Genomic DNA, 20923 nt, shown 5'->3' with positions numbered 1-20923 from the left:
ATTTTGTATTTATTCCATTGGCAATTCTGTATTTGAAAGTTGCACAGAACAAAACAAACAGAAGGAAACCTCTTAACGTGCATTTTCTCATAAGTGTATTCTGAGTTGCATACGTACATTTCTCATTTAGTTTAATATAACAAACATTTTAGGTTATGTTGAAGAAAACCCAATAATATGTTTTACTTCGCTCATAATAACATTATTTTGTGAATAATTTAATAATTGTTTGGTGTTTATTAAAGGTATGATTTAATAAAGAGTTTTATATATTTCTTTTTAATAATTGTATGTTACATTTCGTATTTGTGTGTTTGATTACTGTGATATACACTGATAATTCTCGGTTATTATTAATGTGAGTGCAAAATGAATTTTATTTGTGTGGTTGTTTGAGCAGCATTGAAAATAAATGATTTTTTCAGATATTATAGTATATAAATAATTTTAAAAACAAATAAGATGAGCGTGAAAAAAAAGTGTTGTGTGCCAGATTGCACCGACTATGAAGTGAAAAGACATAGGTTTCCGAATCCCAAAAAGTTTCCGCACGATCTGATCGAAATTTGGAGACGTAACGTGAACAATCCGAGACTCAGCGCGATGTCATATGAGGCTTTGAATAAGGAAGTCGTGTGTCAGCGACATTTCGAATCCCATATGATTGTACACAGTCACCGCGGCCTAACTATTGACGCTGTACCTACTCTGATTACACCCAGTCAAATTAAAGCATATAATTGTAGGTTCGATCAGCCTCAGTTGGACAAGGAAGAACAAGTAATATTTGAAGAAGTAATCAGTGATTTTATGGAGCAACAAAATATAATAGATCATGATCAGGGGTGTGAAACTGAAACAACTGAAAAATGTGAAGTTCTGACTGGAATGAGTGGTAGCAAGTGCGAAGAACAGTCATTAAAGACTCAAAAGAAGTGTCTAATGTTTTTACATGAAGTAAAAATGGCTAGACAAATGCAGAAAACGGCAAAGTGTAAGATATTTTATAAAGGAATAATCAACTGGATTCGCAGAAGCGTCTATTTCATTAAATGTCGCGATAGTTTCGGAGTAAGATTAAAAGCTGCTGAGAAAGTGGCAACTCTTAAAAGTTATCAAGAGGTTCAAAATATATCGAATCCTGTTGTTTTAAAATTAGTACGACGCCTAGTCTTAAAAAACAACTTAAAGCCACAGACTGTATGTTACAATGTTAATGACAAAATATCTGTGCTACCCCTTTTTAGTTCTAGTGGAAAGGGCTATGATTTTCTTTCTGAAATATTCTCTTTGCCTTCAAGAAGAATTCTAATAAACCTTCTTCATAGCTACTCGATAAAGCCAGGTCTAGATGGAGATGCGTTTACGTGTTTATCAAAACGTATGGAAAATTTAAAACAGCAGGACAAGCTTTGCGTTTTGATTTTCGACGAGGTAATTGTGAAACCATCTGTAAACTATAATAAGCAAGAAGACTGCTTAGAAGGATTTCAACAAATTGGAAATGACAAGACTAGATTAATTGGGAACAACGCCAACGTATTTATGGTGAAAGGAGTAACTGGTGAATGGAGTCAACCTCTGATGTTCACCATCACCAATGGGCCTATAAAAGTAGTCACATTGGCAAGTCACATCAAGACTCTTATTGTAAGTTTACAAGAGATTGGTTTGACTGTGGTGGCCACAGTTTGTGGCCAGAACGTCATCTATCAAAAGGCTATACACCAGTTGCTGAAAGCGGATATAAAAATGGGAAGGAGTCACTTTAATGTAAACGGACACGACATTGCTTTGCTGTTTCATGTGCCAGATTTGTACAAGGACATTAGGAACAATTTTGTGACCAAAGATATATACTTGACTGATCAGTATGATTTGAAAGTGGCCAAATGGGATCACATTGTCCAATTTTTTAATCTGGATTCATCTGATTGTCCAAGATTGGTACCTGAACTCACTGAACAGCACGTGATACCTCGCAAAATAAATAAAACTAATGTGGGTTGTTGCACACAAGTTTTCAGTGAACGAGTGGGCAATCTTATGAAGAGGGTAGCAAAATGGAACGTCAAACACGAATTCCGGCTGCCTTTGGACGCCACCGACACCGCAGACGTCATATTGTTCCTAGATGAGCTTTACAATAGTTTAAATTCAGATACAATGGCGACACCATCATCCTTCTGCAAACCGATGATATCGGCAGTACCATCGAAGTCGGCTAACCACGAATTTTGGACGTTTGCCATTAGAAAGTTGGAAAGTATGAGGTATTTCTGCAAAAGAAGAGGCCGATTTGTTGCGGTCTCCTCGTTGGACAATCTTAAGCATACAATAAGAGAAATGCAGGATTTGTACCGTAGATTGTTCAAAGACCATAAATTAACACGCATTTCACCTAGAACGTTTAATAAAGATCCAATCGAAGATTTTTTGGCGGGTATTGGTCATGAGAAAACAGTTTCTCATTTCATTACATCTTATAGAACACTCTTGTTGAGTCGTTCCTTAACTCGTCGATCACATATAGAAGAAAACGTTCGTGAAACTAAACAAGTGTTTCCTGAAAGCACATTTATGTCTAAAAGGAAGATATCGGGACTTTACGTGGTAAATAGAATATATCGATTTGTGGCAAAGATGTGTCTGAAGATCACAAAGAACTGTGATAGTTGTGGAAATAAATTGAACCAGATTGTCGGGATTAGGAAATATAAGGAAACGAATTTCTTAAAGACGTCCAGCCCTCTTCGTCGTGCAATTAAGAGAATCCTACCTTTGATATACAGATTAATATCTCAACTATGCATCAAGACTGAAATTTTAAGCAGGATTATTCGTCTTTTGTTACCGACTGTAGATTTAGGTTTTTCGGATTGTTCCAGACATGACATGAATTATATCGTATTGAAGTTAATTTCGGAATGTGCAATAGAGTCTTGGTGTAAAAGTATCAATTTACTGTTGAACGGAAAAGACGTGAAACTTGTAAATTGTTCAAAATCCACCAGTAAAGACCCTATAGAAATTGAAGTCTGTTCAATGTATAGAAGGTTTAAATTCAAAAAACCATTTTAATTTGTAATTTGTACGAAATAAAGACTATACTTGCCTTATGCTGTGTGCTTATTGTGTTTCCCCCGGGTTTTCTGTGTTAATAAAATAACAAGCAAACTAACACTTTCTTAGTAAATTTATTTGTGCATATTGTTACATACATACATACCATAATCTCAATTTTTAACCCAAATTAAATGACTTCACTCAAATAATCAAGTACAATCAACATTAAATTAATAATGATAATAATAATAATAATGCTAATATTGTTATATGACACATACAATTTACACTTAAGAATTAATATACATTTAAAATTAAAGCTACCGATTATTAGTTAGTAGTTTACTGGTTAGTAAACACCACAAATTAGGTCTAGAATTAGGGAAAGGAGATTCTCAGAATCATCCCACACTTGTCAATCAGCAACCCTTAAGTGTTTGTTTCTCATACATAAGAAAGTGGATTTAAAACAACTTTGAAAATACAACAATTCTATTTATAAATTTATTTTCGATACTAAGTACAACAAGAGACTTTATTTATAACGTAAAGTACTAAATACTTCCTTCAATGGGAACGGAGAGAGTTCACATATCACAGTTGGTTGGAAAATTCAATTCGATTTGTGCGTTTTCAGATCTGTGATAGACAACAACAAATGAGTGGTAGTACTGACGAAACATAAAATGCGTATTGAACTTTCTCCGCTTTCCGATATCGGATAACTATAAATACTAATGGGTATTATTAAATTCAATTATTTATTGCACGTGGCTCACAATCAAATAAAATGGTTTCTAACATTATTGCACACAAACCATAACATTAATCATATTGTTATTGTTCTTATTGCCGAATCGTGGAAATTGATTTTAGAAAAATTGTGGACAAGCTGGACGGATATAAAGAGATTCTGATTAGGTGTAGTATTTCTTTCTTTCTTTCTTTTAAAGTAGCTCTAGATTCTTTTATCAGTTCAGTCTATCGAATTCAATTAACTTAAAGAAATAAAACATAAATGGACTTGTTTGTTTGGCACTGGAACTTGGTGAGGTGCCTGACCATTTAGTCTTCCACACGAGTGGAGCAATGAGATTCACTACTACTGTGTAATTAAACGAGGAGAATAATATCATATCCAGATGTAGATCTATAAAGATAACTACTACCACTGCTACGAACATATACAAAGAGCGTAGTGTGTAAAACAATTTCTAATAAAATGACTAATTAATTTTATAAATCGCATAAACAACAAAAACTCTATATAATATATCTTCTATGTAATTAAATATTGTTTGATAATTTGTTCAACTGCATAAATAATAAAATATATAACTATATTAAGTAACTTATACCTACCTTAAGCAATACATAACATTTATTGCATATTATTTGTTACATTCAATAAATACATTACGGATGATTTGATGAAATTTAAAAATGTTTTGCCTGTTTGAATAGTTAAAATAAAATTAAATAGAAGAAAAAAAAAAAAAAAAAAACTGAACGGAAACTAATTCGAAAAGAGACCTCAATGAATCAAGTACAGAAAAACTTAAATAAATTCCTGAGTCTAAAATAAGACGTACATACATACATGGACACAGTAGTGGACGTATGTAGGGTGAAAAGTATCAATATCATCAACGATGTGTGCGTGTGTTAGGCAAAACATGTTCTACAGCTAATAAAGACCATAATGTATATTATTATACGATCAAGTTCACAATAGATTGGCACTCGTTAAATTTTTTGTACTTTTAGAGAATTAATCATTAGTAAATTACTATTACGATACACTTGTGTGAGTGCATCCATGTCTATTTGCAAAGTGTCCGAACGGCCAGCAAAAGGTTCCGCCATGTCTCCGCCGCATCATACCCATGGTGCGGGGGAGGGAGTCGTTTGCGGGCCGTTCGTCATCGCAACATCCAAATAAACATGTACATACAATACAGACTACTAGAAAAGTAACGTGCGTTTCCCATTTGGTTTTAGTACACGACGATGAATATGTAGCAATAATTACATAATAATAATAATTGTAATAATAATAATAATAAATTTGTCGACCGGTGAGAATTGGTTAGTGATGTAAAATGTTAACGTACCGCTACCTCGGGGGTTGGTTTCGGTGCTCTGTCCGTTAGAGGGGCGCAGATGTGACTTGTTAGCACTCCAAGCCTACAGGCCGGTCAACCGGGGTTAACAAGAAAAGAAAAGAAAACAGTTTGTTAGTATTTTTTGTATCATAGCTATACCACGAGCACAAAACATTATTATTAAATATCTCTCCATACTTATCTCAGTGTCGACTCATAAGCACATATTTAATAAATCATCATTTTCATTTTAATTTCGAGGGTTTTTTTTACAAACTACACTTTGTTACACTAAATAAAGTTGGTCGACGTCGTCGTGGTCGTCGTCGTCGTCGTTTGTTAGTTTCATATAATTTTAGTGTGTTAAGTCGTCGATTAAATAATGAGTGTTAGGATGTGTTTGCTTTTGTGTTAAGTACATTTTAATCAATCGGTCCAATAATTATTTGTACGTAGAATAGAAATTTCGATGTCAGACATGCACATTAATCGGAATCGATCGAGTGATCGTGTGATTGATTGATTGATTGATTGATTGACAACGGTGTGTGGAGAGAGGGAGAGAAGAGGGAGACCGCTTATGTGTGACACTGAGATAACTACAGCATTTTATACATACATGTAAGTAATAAAAATAACCAGCGAGGTGATAGTGTTCACTAGGCTATATTAAAAATAAAACGCGCGTGCAAAGTTAAGAAATTGAGTCAGATTCATGAAATAAGGCCAGATGTGTGAAAGAGTTGAATCGAGAGAAATCGACCGAATTAAATCGAGTGTACGTTACACGGAGGGATTTCTCGATTCAACCGTTTCCAGGCTGAAAACAAACAAAAACGTGAATTATTAGAAGGCATTTTGTGTTACTGTATAAATAATCTGTACAAAATTTGTTAATTTGCAAAAAGTAATTTTAATATAGTGCTATGGAACACAATCACACATTATTTAAATCAATCATTCATCCGTTAAATAGTAGAATTAGTTTACTTGGCCATGTGGAATTAGAAGTTGTGAAATATCGAGGAGTTGTGTTAATGCAATTATTAATAAATACAAGTTCGTTCGTCAATAACTAAATAAATGTATGTGGCTTCCAAGTTCAAGTTGAGGGTTGTCGTTTGTTGTCACGTGAAGCAAATGATTCAAACATGTTTGGTTTTGTATAAATATATTTTCTTCCACATTGGCGCAAGTCAACAACATACAAAAAATATAATATATACTATATAAATGTATACAAAACTACTTAAATAATAAATATAGAGACGACGTGGTGCGGATGGGCGCAGTAAAAAGAAAAAATGTCTGCCCCATCCAACAGCATTACCAGTCCTAATTAACAAATAAATTATCATACATAAAAATTTCATTTCAAGGATTTCATAAGTGACTCGTCAAAAATGCTGCTGTCGACATTTAACAGTGGTGGACGGAAAGAAGGAACGTTCACTGGTAATATAATATAACAACAATTTGATTCTCGTTTGGACTAGTCGATTGTTCTATGCACATTCGTATGTACAAAATAATAATGGAGAAACAGATCAGATAGAAGGGTTCAAAGATTTAGATGTTTGGATGTCAATGGAAGGGCGTCAACAAGTGAGATTGTTCAAGTGGCAATGGGGATCATGGTAACATGGTGGTTTCCTCCTTTCCGTTTGTGTGTATACATATCTCTAACTAGAATCCTTAAATAATAAAAACAAAAACTGACAAATTGTACGTATGAATCTCTGTGTGAAATAGTCACAACCCGCATAAAAATCATCATCAATACTGATTATAGCTGGATTTTACTGTTCTCGAAGAAAATAGTGTAGGAGAAATACCAACATGGGACGACAAGAAGAGGGAGGGACAACAAAATTTGAATGAATTAAAGACGGAGGGTGGCCGTGTGTGAAACGAAACTACGAAGCAAACGTGGTTTCCCTTCGACACAAATAAAATAAAAATAAATCGATCAGCACACACAGAACGCGATCTGAAAATTAGATAAGAAACAGAAAAAAACATAACTAACCTGAAGGGGGCATTTTTATGATAGAGCACCGGCCCTCTGATACGGATGCTCTCTAATCTGTCCCAGGTGTCTTCGTTGTTTAGCGACTGCTGCCGCACCTATACAAAGCAACATGTTTAAAAGGATTCGCCAAACACGTCGGATTCTCTCCCGCAAGTACACGTAACACATCAAAGACCAGTATTGAAATGAAGAGTGTCGAATTAAGTTAGTTTATACTGCAATGATTGATTCACTCGACAATCCTTAATCCTTTCCTTTCAATACCAGTTCCTCTTTACTCAACAGCAAAGGACAACATAATTAATTAACTAATTGTCTAGCCTAAATCACTACTTTGTAGCTACTGAAACAACTAAAGCAAAATTGAAAATTCCTCTAAAGATAGACACGACGGTAGAGTAGTCTGCTTATAGCACTCCTCGTACGTTTTGATTTCTTTCTCTTTTTTCTCTCGAAATATGTACACTTGCGAACACGCAACCATTTTTAAAATCCTAATTGAATAAATATCTTAAGGTAACATGTAATAAATGCAAATACATATAACACTAACTTACTTAAAGTGTACAGTGATGTTAAAATTCGTATATAAAATTAAAAAAATCTATGTACAAAAAGAAACAACGACAAAAATAAATGTATAAAAAAACCTATTCTTTTTGGAGAACAATGAACGTGTAGGAAGGCATTTGCAACTCACCACTATCACACCACCACCATCACTTCCTTTCTTGCAGGAAGTGTGAGGGGTTGTTTTGTTCGAATTCAAGCTTAAATCTATAAATTAACAAATGCCTTTTCCTTTAAACGATTTTCCCGATTTGATACGGTGAATAAGTAAAGAAAAAAAAAGCTAAAATTGACTATTGTTGTTTGACCAGATGTTAAACATAAACGACGTATAAAAGAGTTTCTAATAAAATATAAATAAAAAATAAAATGACTTATTTCCTATGACTTGCATTAAATATTTAATATAATAATAATAAATTTGATTCGAAAGCTGCGAATCTATCGCGGGATAATTAAAGGCAACCTGCTATGCGGTTAGATTATCACAGAAATACAATATTTGTAATAATAAAATAAATTGTGACTAAAACCACTAAATATTTTAACTTTAACGATCCGGACAACCGAGATTGTTCGTGTTCTTGATTGTTTCACCGGGTTCCATTAATTGACTACAGAATTGTCCATTTCGAGTCGAGTGACTAAAAAAGATCCCCATCGGGAGGAGGGGGAGGAAACGTTGACAGAGAAGTAATAATAATAATAATAATAATAATAATAATAATAGAGACTAAGTACTAGTGTGTAGAGGGACCAGACAGAGAGCGGTCTGATCCGTTAACGTGCGAACAACCCACCGGAATGGTCGGCGGTGGTGTATTCGGTGAGGAGCGGTGACGCCGCCAGCGCTGCGTAATTCGTGTAGTCCGCGTACGGTGTGTAGATCAGACCGTGCGGGTCTCCGGGCGACAGCAGCGATCCGGGGGGTGCGGATCCGTTCAGGATGGAGGCGGCGGTCGTCGGGACGGACATGCGGGGTGAGAGAATGAGCGGCGCACCCAACGGGGCGGCCGGATTGCGGAGGGGTGTGGCCAATCCGGGGATGGCGGGCGACAGGAGTCGCTGTGTTTCCACGGTGGCCGCCGCTATCCTTCTCCATTCCTCGTCGCAGGCTGCAAACAATCATTGAATCCATTCAATTTTTGTCTTTGACATTATTTTATAGTGTTTAGCTCATTTCACATTATAAATATTAGAAACAAAGTACTTAGAAATGTATATTTTTATTATTGTGACATAAAAAAGTTGATCTAAATGGACAAACTTTGTTAAAATTTTAAGTTTAATGAGCAGTAGTTAAGTAAAATTTTGTTAAAATGTATGATGATTTCGATAAAATTAATGAATTTTAGTTGTACATGATCATATCGAACGTTTAAAGTTTACTCTCTCGAACGTTCTTATTAAATTAATGAACTGATGTCAAAGAATGTCGTTTGCGAAACGTCTAAAGCATTATTGTTTTTTAGTAAACGGTTAGAGCATAAAGAGTGAATCGGGCGGAAAGACATTCATTGTGATCAGTTCATAGTTTACATAGAAAGGTGTGAAAATATATAGTATAAATAGTATACCTGTCTGCTGATACTGAAGTAGTTGTTCAGGAGAGTTCATATTCAAATCTATAACGAAAGAAGCACAATTTAGAAGGAAGTGTCTTCTTTTCCTCTTCGAGTACAATGTTTTCGTCGAACGACAATAATACTAGTTGGGTTGTTGTTGTAAAGTGGATTAGAGAGAGATAAAGAGAGAGAGCGACGACGATGATAAAATGACGTCGATGTTTTAGTGGTCGATTTGGAATCGATGTGATTAGAATATTAGAAAAGTTACATGAAAACAGAACCACATCTTGGTTGTGTTAGTATTATTGTTATTCTGTACACAACAATGCACGAGCATGCATTCTGAGGAAGAGACAAACTGTGGCACCTGTTCCTGATGATGTTTTGGAGCTGGAGTCCCTGTATGTTCCGTTGATGATGGCCAGTTCCATCAACTGACGCTTTTTAAGTTCGTCTTCGCCATCAGCTTGCTGCAACATCGAAATTAAATTCAATAAACGTTTAAATAATTGGAGAAAGAAAGGAAGTCACTTACGGGAACGAGTAATTTCTTGACTTCTTCGACGGCACGTGCCAATTTAACTTGTGCCCTGTTTTCTGTGTCTTCCACAGTTAAAAGTACGTGCAGCTCATCTGAAAGATGTTCCCAGTTGGGCTTTCCTCTGTTTTGGTCCTCCTGTAACCGTTATTGTTATTACTATTTGTATTAAGGCAAAAGGGAACGACAAACACGGTGAAATAAATACAGGGAGTCTAAAAATACTCACGTGTCCGTCTGGGATAGTTAATGCGGCTTGAAAAACGTACAATTTGTTAGTATAACGTTACAAATTACAAATATAAATCTGTCATGGCGGAGGGAATTAAAGGTTTTTTGGGACCAGCTCACCTGAGTTAGTACTGGGATCGGATCCAAAAGAAAACGTTTTGGTTGTCAACATGATTGTGCGGTATTTTTAGAACCGATCTCACGAACAGGATTGTTTTCCGTTTCGTGGAAAGATTAACGAAAGAAATAAGATTGTTTGTGTGATAAAATGGCATAAAATTGTTGATTTATTAAAGGGAATGTTTTAAACGAAATTGGGGGAGTCAGTCACATTTGAAATGTGTTTGTAAGTCCGAGTTGGAACTCGTACAGTCAGAACGAACGTTCGTGTGTGTGTTTAGTATTCATGACAATGCGATTACGTAACGTGGATGACAAACAAGACAAAAGAATCATATCCGCTCCTTTCTAGTAGGTGAACACACCTTTTTGCCCCCGTCAACGCCCTTCCTTAAATGAACGCCAAGAAATTAAAAAAGTGTATTTGTACCTTTTTCTTGTCTCTCATGGAGCCCTTTCCTCTGACCATGATTTTGCAGCCAGTCTCCTGCTCCAGTTGTTTGGCGGTCATGCCTCTGGGGCCCAATATCCTCCCCACGAAGTTGAACTGAAGTAAACAATACGTGGAGTTAATTGGCTGTAATTTAAAGAGAGGTGTGGATGGTACTTACGTCGGGATGTTCTTTTACTGGCACATATACTTTTTCTGTCAAGGTCGTCACTGGCCCATCTGGGTCTGGTAATATTAACGGCTCCTTCTTCACGCCGTTTATTTGAAAGAGACTAGCTCGCACTTTAGCTATTTCTGAAATTAAAAAACACATTTAATATATATATGTAATATAAATGGGTCAATTGTGATTGTTTGTCCAAGTCGAGGAGTGGAAAACAGATGTTGAATGTCGAAAGTCGAAATGCGAGAAAATTAGCAAAGGAAGATTACGGCTGTCGAAATGTGGCGAAGAAAGAGAAAAGTACGTAACAGTGTTGCGTTGTGGCATTGTGTGTGCGCAACAACAACAACAAGTACGGAGGATTGATCGTCGTGTGCCGGTAACCTCCATGCCGGATCCATTGTTGTGGACGTCGGCCGCACATGTCCACATTCCGACCCATATCTCCTCTTTCAGCGGACCCAAACGATCCGCCGTTTTCAGATTGGCCGTTTTGCGAGAGACACGACGACGTTGCACGTTGCGAAAGTGTTTGGGGCTGCTTGAGGGGTGTTTTCCGGCGGTTTAAGGAGCCGATGTTGGCCATATGGCGCCGCTACACCCACTTCCCAGTGTGGGTCGCCCAATTGGACGGAGACCTTTGCCGCCTCACCGTTTCCTTCTCGGCACTGCGGCCGTGATTGCGCAACTGACACGACGTGCACTGCCTTTGCTCCTCGATTTGGTCTATTTTGGCACTCTTATTGTGGGGAAATCGACGATAACATATGAACATATATTTATGAACGTTTTAAAATAAAATATTCATTTGGATATTTGTGAATGTATTGATTAGTAATTTAGGAAAGGCGTGACTGCGGAGATGGCCACACATGGTGACGGTGATGGTGATGGTGATGATTTAGGATGGAAACATAATAACACATCGATAAATCAGCGGAATATGAATAATCTATTGAGTCATTTAAGAAATCGTTAAAATTGTTTAGTTTCTTTATGAATGCAGTTAAAGTTAATGCGTGTTACGTAACGCAGAAGAGAAAAATATGTTTGTACCATTTGAATCAATCATTTGTGCAAATAGCATTTTACATTTACCATGTTAAAATAGATATAGCGAATATAATACGGGGTCTGTTCAGAGGAAATCTGTTGAGCAGAAGTTGGATGGAGGCATGTTAAATCCATCAAACGGAGTCGGGAAGGTTCTGGCTGATCGTTATTACCTTAACAGAAGCCGCCTATCTAAGCAGTAACTCGTTGCAGATGCAATTAAATATTGAAACGTGATCTTGATTATCTCGAGCAAAGTGACTAAAACAGACGATGCGCTTTTAACACATGTTTCCCATCATCTGTGCTTCTTTTGCATTGATTTATCCGTCGAGTAAGTTTAGTCAGTCAGCCACCTTCCTGTTGCCGATAAGGTTGGTGCAGAGGTACCGTAAACACACACATCCGAACTGTTTCCTGCTGCTTTCATGAACGTGTACCACTTAACTTATGTTTAGACAATTTATGCCTTTTTATCTATATTTTAACACTTTTTTCATTTTCTGAATGTTTATGTAATAAATTAATATGATAGAGTTAAGATCGAGTGTAGTTTGGAGTTTACAGTTATAGAGGAGAGACTGATGTAGAACGAAAGAGTCCAAATTGAATTGTAATTGAATTTGAATCCGTCCGTTTATTCGTTTGTTCGTTTGTTCGTTCAGTCGTCGTTGGAGTGTGTGCTTTAAAAATAGACGATCGGCAATGTGGCTGCAGACCTCAAACCAAAGTCTGGAAGTTGTTTGTGTTTCTACTCCATTTCAGTTTCTGCCACGACATATTAAACCCATTCATCTCTCTTTTATTAAAAAATGTCCAATTTTTAGTCGCATTTAAGAGTTTTTATGTGGGTTTTTTGTATTGTGACTAATTCATTCAATTAAATAACAACTGTTGAATAAGTTGATTAAGTGTTTTTTGTTTGGAAATGAATGAATTGAATAAGATATTTGAGAGATGCAGTTTGTGAATTGAAACAGGCAGTGATTCGTTTGATTAAATAGATGTTAATTTATAGGAAATCGCGTTACAATTAGTGACCAGTTTTCTCTTTTATTATCACAGTATTCAGATTAACTTTCTCCATCTCCGTATCAGCTCCATCGAGAAACATGTGATGCATATGTATTCATATAAATTGGTGTTTAGATTTCAATTTTATTAATGTTAATGTATTATTTGTGGATTTATCCAAAATTGATTCAAACCATCAGTTTGACCTAAATTAGGTGACCGCTAAAAAGAGTGATTTCAATGAACAAGTTGCGACACAAAGAATGGCTTTGTCCACTTTATGACCAGAAACAATAACCACTGACTAATTTATGGGAATGCACTTAAGTGAGTCTGTTGCATCAACTGTGTATATGTGTGTGTGTGTGTGTGTGGAGACATGTTTAACGGTAATTCTTTCTTTCTGTCTAAAGTAGATATTTGTTTGGTTTCACATATTTTGAGCGTTAAAATGTTGAATGTTGACAAAAGTGAAGGCCTAATTTTAGAGTTGAACAATTGCCAGGGTCATTTTTAAGCAACCATCGACGGTTTTAAGGTGCAATTGATGCAGCAGGAACAGTACAACTTAATTAAATGAATCGCACGTGTCTTTGAGCAGAGAGACTTTCCGCAAAGTGGGAATGGGAATTGTGAAACTCACGCATGCACTTAATGCAGAACATTGTGTGGGTTCAAAGCGGCTGCTTTACCGCAAATTATAAGGAACTAATCTCAGTGTTATTAGCAGAGTTGATTGTGGCCGACCAAATGAACAGAACTGGGCAGAAGTGAACAATATTTAGCATATGATTGATCATTTAAATGCAACAACTCCATAAATGATTGATTTGAATGGACTGTTTGTTCCCTCATTTGCATTTATGTAATCCATCTGTCTGAATAGGAACGCGCACTTTGTTACAATATTTCATTGGATCAGTCCTTGAGTTTAATTATTTTAATCACTAAAATAATAATTAGTGCGCTAATTAGAGAATCCGACTTTTGGCGGATCAAAGGAAGGTAAATGAGAATCGGGCACGAAACGAATCGGATCGGATCGTAATTATCGTGTAAAAGTTGTGGGTGTGCCGTTTATTTTGGAGTTTGTACCGCTGCCAACGATGAATCAAACATCCGAACATGAGAACCTGTGCCAGTCTCTTTCATTTCTTTTCATTTATTCCATTAGATGTATTCATTCTGACAAAACGATTGTTTTTACTCAATAGAAACAATGAATAGTATTTTGTGAATTCTCCTCTAAACCTGATCATATTTCAGAAGCGATGAAGATGTGAAAGTATGATACGCTATTGTTTTTCCAAACAAACATTTGGCAATGTATTTGATATGTTAATTTGTGCAATCTAAAATTATAATCGTACCGTGTAAATATAATTAACATCTGCACATCATAACTCGACTTGTGTGAGTGTTATTCATGAAACTATCAATAAAGCAAATAAATATCAAATATCGAATTATTAATAGAAAATTTGATGTGTTGACTCGACATAAATACATTATTAAGTACAGTAGAAAAACAAATATCTCACGTCATGTGACAATATCTTCATATTTTCTTCGTCATGACTTTCTTATTTAAATCTCCCAATTTGAAGGTTGTTTATTTTTACATTTCCACTTATTTTAGATGGATTACTACACACTACATCCGTGACTTATTATCGCATTAACCACTAACTCTGAAATTATTGTGTCAAATTAATGCCATTTTAATTGTTACAAATGTGATTTACATTCCATTTCCATCATCATTAACAATAACAAATTGACTCTTCTTATTTTTTAACCCATTATATAATCAAGTCCTTGATTTTTTCAGACACTACAATATTTAAATAATATTAATTGTTAAATATTGTTATTTTCACAAATATAAATAATTCAATTTATATTTGTGTAAAGTAGCACAACGTCAAATTTAAATATTATGCTAACAGTAAAGTTTTTAAGAAGTAATCTAAGCTATTTTCAGACCAGTTTGCTAATAAAGAAGAGAGGTTCCACTTTTCAAATATTGAACATGATTTACTAAAAATAGAGACGAAACAGGATCAATCTGTCAATGGAATTATTTATTATTTCTCATTAATTGATAGATTTTCAGGTAAACATTATGAAACAAATAATTGTGTTGCGTTTAACGTTGCCATTTAATTTAACTGTCTTCGTACATATTACACAAATATTTAGGTTAAGAATATGAATATAAATATCACTAATTTCGTTTAGAGTTATTAATGGTCGTTACTTTCGATACGCTAATTTATTGTTTACTTCTGTTCATTTCGAATGTGTTTATGAATGTCGGAACAATTGGAATGAAGTAAAATAAATAGTAATTGTCTGATGTAACCAAATCAGCAGTTTATTTATTTCGCGAAAGACATTCGATTATCAAAAAAGTTCAGAGAAACCGCCTCGTTCAAGATAAACTTCCGACCTCGCCAAATCTTTCAACTATTACGAATATTACAACAATTAGTGAGTCAACTTTTCCGACTCTGCATATTGCATTAATAAATAACCTTCACATGAGCCATTCCCATCTAAATCCAAATCCGAATCTGGATCAGTTCCCGAAATACACACACGAATTGTAATTGAAATTGCGAGAACTGGTAAACAGTTTTATGGCATCAAATCATTGTAAAACTTATTATTAGAACAGTCCGAATTTTAATTAGTATGCAGAACATCGACACACTCGAAGGTGAATCACACCACACTCGACCCATTTGGAAATTCTCTTTTCTGTTAGAACGCCAAACACAAAAGAAACATTGTTCTTCTCTCATTGTTTCCGATCCGCCAATGAAACTGAACGTTCCTTATCCACTCTATAATTGGTCGAACGGTAAAGAAGTACACTGATCAATGATCATTGATCAGTAATCAGCAATTAGCGATTAAGTGGGCGCACCCAGAGGGGGAAAACACACCCATGGACACAATTGAGCCCACATCAGTCCAAATTGAGAATCGAGAATTGAGACCCACACGTCGATTAAATTCTCCAAAATACCGACATATAATTTTATTTATCTAAATCATTTGAAACGGTGAATAACAACGTGACTCACTAAATGCTGCTGCGGTTACTTCCACTAATTCGAGTGACAATACTTCTCTCACCTTTTCTCCTATTTATTTTATTTACTTTGAAAAATGACACAATAGTAATATTTAAATAAATTCACTTTCTTAATGAAATAAATTAAAAGTAAACAATGAATGATTGTAATCGTTTGATTGGATAGATAACATTAACAGTGAATGATGTATTGGTCGTAGATAAAAGATAACTTATTGGATCATCATTGGCCATTCAATTCTATTGGTTCTTGCTCATCAAATATTGACAACGTTTCATCTATTACTGCCAAACAATACAAACTTGTTGCTTCTTTTGAATATAAATAAAAGGGAAAAGGATTAAATAAACAAAATGAAATTGTTTCTACAACATTAATGATTACATTGAATCTCGTTAACATATAATAGTCTTCATTCTTCGATTGTTCTACTACGAAAAGTGCAACAGTTACCTCCACCTCACCGACTTATTAATGATTGAATACCGAGTGTGACCGTCCAACGAACAAACATCATAATTCAATTTGAGTGTTTGAACGCGTATCATTCCAAATGTTTATTACATCAAGTCTATTTTTAATTTGAACGACCATCTTGCAATATTGTGTTGCGAGTTACCGTGAATAACTTATTTACATAATTGTGCTCACGTCGAGAACTACTTGACAAACCCAAATCCCAATCCAGTCATAAACTCTACACGAGGAAAGAGAAGAGAAGAGAAGAGAAGAGAAGAAAGAGGAGAGGCCAAGTGGAAGCACGCGCGCATTTCCTGAACCAAAATAACTTTATTCTACGCCAGATGATCTTTATTTAAAACAGGAATAGCCAAAATTAAAATAGACTCTCTTCTCTTCTCTTCTCTTCTCCTTCTTATGCTGATCTCATAATCACACTCGTAAGGAATGTGCTCATTTTTACACACACACCCATTTCTGATGTTCATTTACAGTTAAACTTATTCTTTTTACACTTATTCTTAATTCTCACTTCTCTCGGCAATCAACAGAAACTGAATGAAAGGTCACAATGACCCTGAAAACAAACGAAAACCGGAAAAAAATTAATATTCAATTTAATTTGAAACCGAAACCAGTTAACAACAACAACAATCCACAATTATGTCAAACAATTGAGCATTACCGAAATTGTATAATTCGTTTATTATGTATGAACAAGAACCGTCTTTTGAGCAAACAAACACATTTCTATATGTTCGGGAGATAAAACTGTGGTAAAACACACACTAATAAAACATTCTGTGTTCCGCAAACAAACAAAAATAATCGAGCCCAGGTTTAATAACCTCGCAACTAACTAGATGATTAGTTGCGGTGTTCGCCGAATGTAGAGCACTTTTCAAGAAGGATATGTCTCCGGAGTGGCGAAAGAAATTCCTCCGTACGTTCAAGAGTGGAGCAAAGCAGAGCAGAGCAGAGTAAAATATAGTCGAGTCGGTCTGAAGTTGTTCCTGGTCCTTTAGGCGGTCGCACACTTTTAGAATCGGTGTCAACAAACTCACGGCGGTCGCACAACTTATCTACAATACTCTCCCTTGGGGACGTTCACCCCAAAAAAATCTATTTCTAGACACTTTCCGGACGTTTTTACTTTATTACTGCACTTTCTTGTGTTTGTTTAAACGCTCAAGAAAAACTCACGGTGACATCTCTCCTCTTTCCTCTCTCCAACTTCAAAACAACCTTAAAATATGTTTTTTACGGGGACTTTCCCATTTACCTCTCTCGACATGATCAACATCGAAATAATTTGTGGGCACATTTGTGGCACACGTGCACATTGTAGATTGGAAACAGAAAATCATCGAGGAGGTCTCCCACATAATTCGACATATTTATTTTAGTCATTTTGATCATGTTTCATCGACTGCGCCAATCACTTCCTCACCCTCTGTTCACACTTTAAATTTAACTAATCGCACACACACATTTCGAAACACATCTACATTTATCTACCAAAATGTTGGAACACACTCGTTAACTTTTTTACTCTTTAAATTAAGACAATGAGTTAACGTGGGAGTTTTAACGCTCCAGTTAAGCAACAAATACGGTTTTAAATAATTTAGAACATCATGATGAAATCAATGTCACGGTTATGGACTCTCCTATTAAAACTCATTAACTCTTCGTTTTAAACGGAACTTGGTATAGATGGCGAATCAACAAAACCACCTCGTAAACAATTTCAAAATGCAGCGTCAGATTTGAAAAGTGTGCTGCAAAAATAAGTAATTTAAAAATAAAACCGTGACCACTCATAAAACTGGCACCAACTCAACGCGAACATAATGAAAGATAAATAAATCGTTTCGACCCCATACGGGGCTGAGGGTGACCCTATGCCCATTTATACGGGCTCTCAAAATCCCCTTTACTTAACAACTTTAAAAACATTATTGCCCTTAAATGCTCTCTGTCTCGACCAAAGACTCAATCGGACAAATTACTTCTTTTACCTGTTGATCATTATTTAATTACTTATTATGACCATTTTCCAATATAAAAAATAATTCATAATAATTGACTTAACTAACTTGATGTAATTAAGTAAATAATCAACCGATTTATACAATAATTTAGCTAATTTGATTTACTTCTGATATACATCTATAATATAAGTCACTGTCGTACGTTTTCAAAGTTAGATGCAAATATGTGTTGAAATCTCAGACGCACAATGGAAGGAACAATGTGTCCCATCCCCTACCTGTGCCTTCGACAGGTAGCTGGCTCAACAATACACACGCACACTCAACCACACAACCTGTTGCGTAACCCCTCTAAGGGGAGAGCACACAAGTCAATAGATAGATCGATGATTCCTGTTTACAAATCATCCCATTGCCCGAACGACGCCCACGCTCCTCCTCACTATTAAAACTTTAATGTAAACAGTGCAAATATTGACAAGAATATGACATCATTCGCCAGTTCCACTTCTAAAAATGGCAAATGACAAACAACTCCTCCAGCTCGTATTATCCGGTACGACGATGCGTTATTTTCGTACGACCGCAAGAAACGCAAATCGACACGGGCAACACTCGAAGAACCAAGTTACCTACATTCCAGCCGTGAAATAGCCACGCCTCTGCGCATTTTAAAACAACACACTCAGATACGGAGGAGAGAGGAGAGGAGAGGAGGAGGAGGTCACCAACTAACCCCCTTTATCATCATCTCTCTGCTTCTTTTTTCTTACTTTTTCTCTTCTTCGACTTGCCACACGGATTTAGTAAAATTGAATTCGACGGTCGTTCAGAGAAAATAGGCGAGCGGGCGACCGACAGACGACTGACAGAATGTTGTGACGACACAGCGACACAAGTCGAACATCACATGTTCCGAAAAGGGCCCGTATTTTCGAAAGTGTGAGGACAAACAAATCGCAAACCGTCCCGGATGGATGTCAGCGACGTAAACAAGAGGAAAATGCGTAAAATCGAAAACAAACCTTCGTCTAAAAGCCGTTCGACGTGTATAAACACATTAGGGAAGGCCGCTAATTGTTTTCTGTCTTTGAGTAACTGAGCCAAGTAGTCGGCTATGCTTTGCGTGGAGGCCGCAGTTTGGTCGCACATGGTGTTCACGAGCACACAATACTGTCCGAAATCGAAGAGAGTCTGATAACTGATTAGAGTCTCTAAACCACCATCAGTACCGAACAACAACAGTATCGAACGCTTATACCACTCGCACTAAACTACAACACTCGGACTGACTCGGACTGAGTTAACAGCGGCGGCCGCAGACGGGGAAAAGAAGAAACTTAGTGCCGTACGTCCGCGACGCGCACGCGCAAACCCCAAGTCCGTTCTGCGCAGTTCGACTTTTGCCTTATAAGGGCCGGCTATGCCTGTCTTGTCTTTCTTAACGCAACGCACCACGACAATCTTTTCACGTTTTCCATATAAAATTTCGACCGCTCATTAATCCAACCCAACCCAACCCTCTCACTTCTCCCTTCTCCTGTTGCTTGCAATTCCGTCTTCCCGTTTCTCTTTCGTGCGCCGCATTGTTTACGCGGCCATTCAAAATGCACGTTGCATCCACCCACACAATCATTGCGTTCTCAGTTCGTACCTGAAACATAATTCGCGATGGACCGATAATTAATATTTTCGCGACATTCCGCCTGTTTGTTTATTCCACGTCAATCACTGCGCATCTATTTAAATAATAATTACTTACTCACACTTTGCATCATTTAGCGAGACGGAATTCGTTCATTCATTTTTATGTTGGGCACATCGATAAAACAATATTAATAAACGCAATCGGACGCCGTTGATTCGAAACAGCTGCTTGTTCAGAGATCATAAACATATTTTTAACGTTTAATGCATTTTGGACACTTGACAAACTTTTGTTTTACACCTGAATCGCACAATCTTCCTTTGTAACAAGATCCTGTTTAAAATTTACAAAAATCTTGAAACATCTCGTAAATTTAATGTACTTGCACATCAATATACGAACAATACGTGATTTTTTACCCACGTTTTTATACATCAATTCGTATTTAAAATAACAACAAAACAAAAACCTGAACATTTTAATAAGCTACATTCTTCAAATGCCAAAACAATGTGATAAATGTTATACTTAATACCAATTGTAACGAGTATAAAACATACGCATTAATATTGAGTGCATTATCATAATTTACATATAATTTTCTCTGCAAACATATCATTATCGGAAATTATTGCAGATCATACGATTAACTCGAGTCAATTTCAAATACCACTTCTATTACCATTATGAGGAATTCTTAAATTAGATACAAAAATAAAAACAATGGAATATTTACATAATCGCATATTTATTGAAACTTGAAAAAACTGATCACATTATTAGATCGATGGATCAATAGATCGACCA

The 20923-nt window shown here is 36.0% G+C and overlaps 2 protein-coding genes across 5 annotated transcripts; one reads left to right on the top strand and one right to left on the bottom strand.

The window, feature by feature from the left end:
• Positions 1–129: 129 nt before the first annotated feature.
• On the top strand, positions 130–4571 carry LOC126265022 (uncharacterized). Its single transcript, XM_049965190.1, has 2 exons — positions 130–245; positions 426–4571. The coding sequence occupies exon 2, from the start codon at positions 463–465 to the stop codon at positions 3079–3081; it is 2619 nt and encodes an 872-aa protein (XP_049821147.1). The 5' UTR covers positions 130–245; positions 426–462; the 3' UTR covers positions 3082–4571.
• On the bottom strand, positions 3179–19882 carry LOC109604676 (protein held out wings). Of its 4 annotated transcripts, XM_049965192.1 has the most exons (9): positions 19494–19882; positions 10842–10975; positions 10661–10777; positions 9877–10017; positions 9709–9811; positions 9351–9398; positions 8574–8888; positions 7201–7298; positions 3179–5253 (listed from the first exon to the last, which is right to left on the bottom strand). In XM_049965192.1, the coding sequence occupies exons 1-8, from the start codon at positions 19618–19620 to the stop codon at positions 7216–7218; spliced, it is 1068 nt and encodes a 355-aa protein (XP_049821149.1). In that variant the 5' UTR covers positions 19621–19882; the 3' UTR covers positions 3179–5253; positions 7201–7215. The 4 variants fall into 4 exon arrangements, with proteins under 4 accessions (XP_049821149.1, XP_049821148.1, XP_049821150.1 ...); XM_049965191.1 differs by lacking the exon at positions 3179–5253 and having other exon boundaries at positions 6326–7298; positions 19494–19875; XM_049965193.1 differs by lacking the exons at positions 3179–5253; positions 9351–9398 and having other exon boundaries at positions 6326–7298; positions 19494–19851.
• Positions 19883–20923: the final 1041 nt, after the last annotated feature.

This window comes from Aethina tumida, chromosome 3 (genome assembly GCF_024364675.1).
Source record: "Aethina tumida isolate Nest 87 chromosome 3, icAetTumi1.1, whole genome shotgun sequence".
In the NCBI taxonomy this organism is placed as follows: Eukaryota; Metazoa; Arthropoda; class Insecta; order Coleoptera; family Nitidulidae; genus Aethina; species Aethina tumida.
This window is presented reverse-complemented; position numbering and strand designations above follow the sequence as displayed.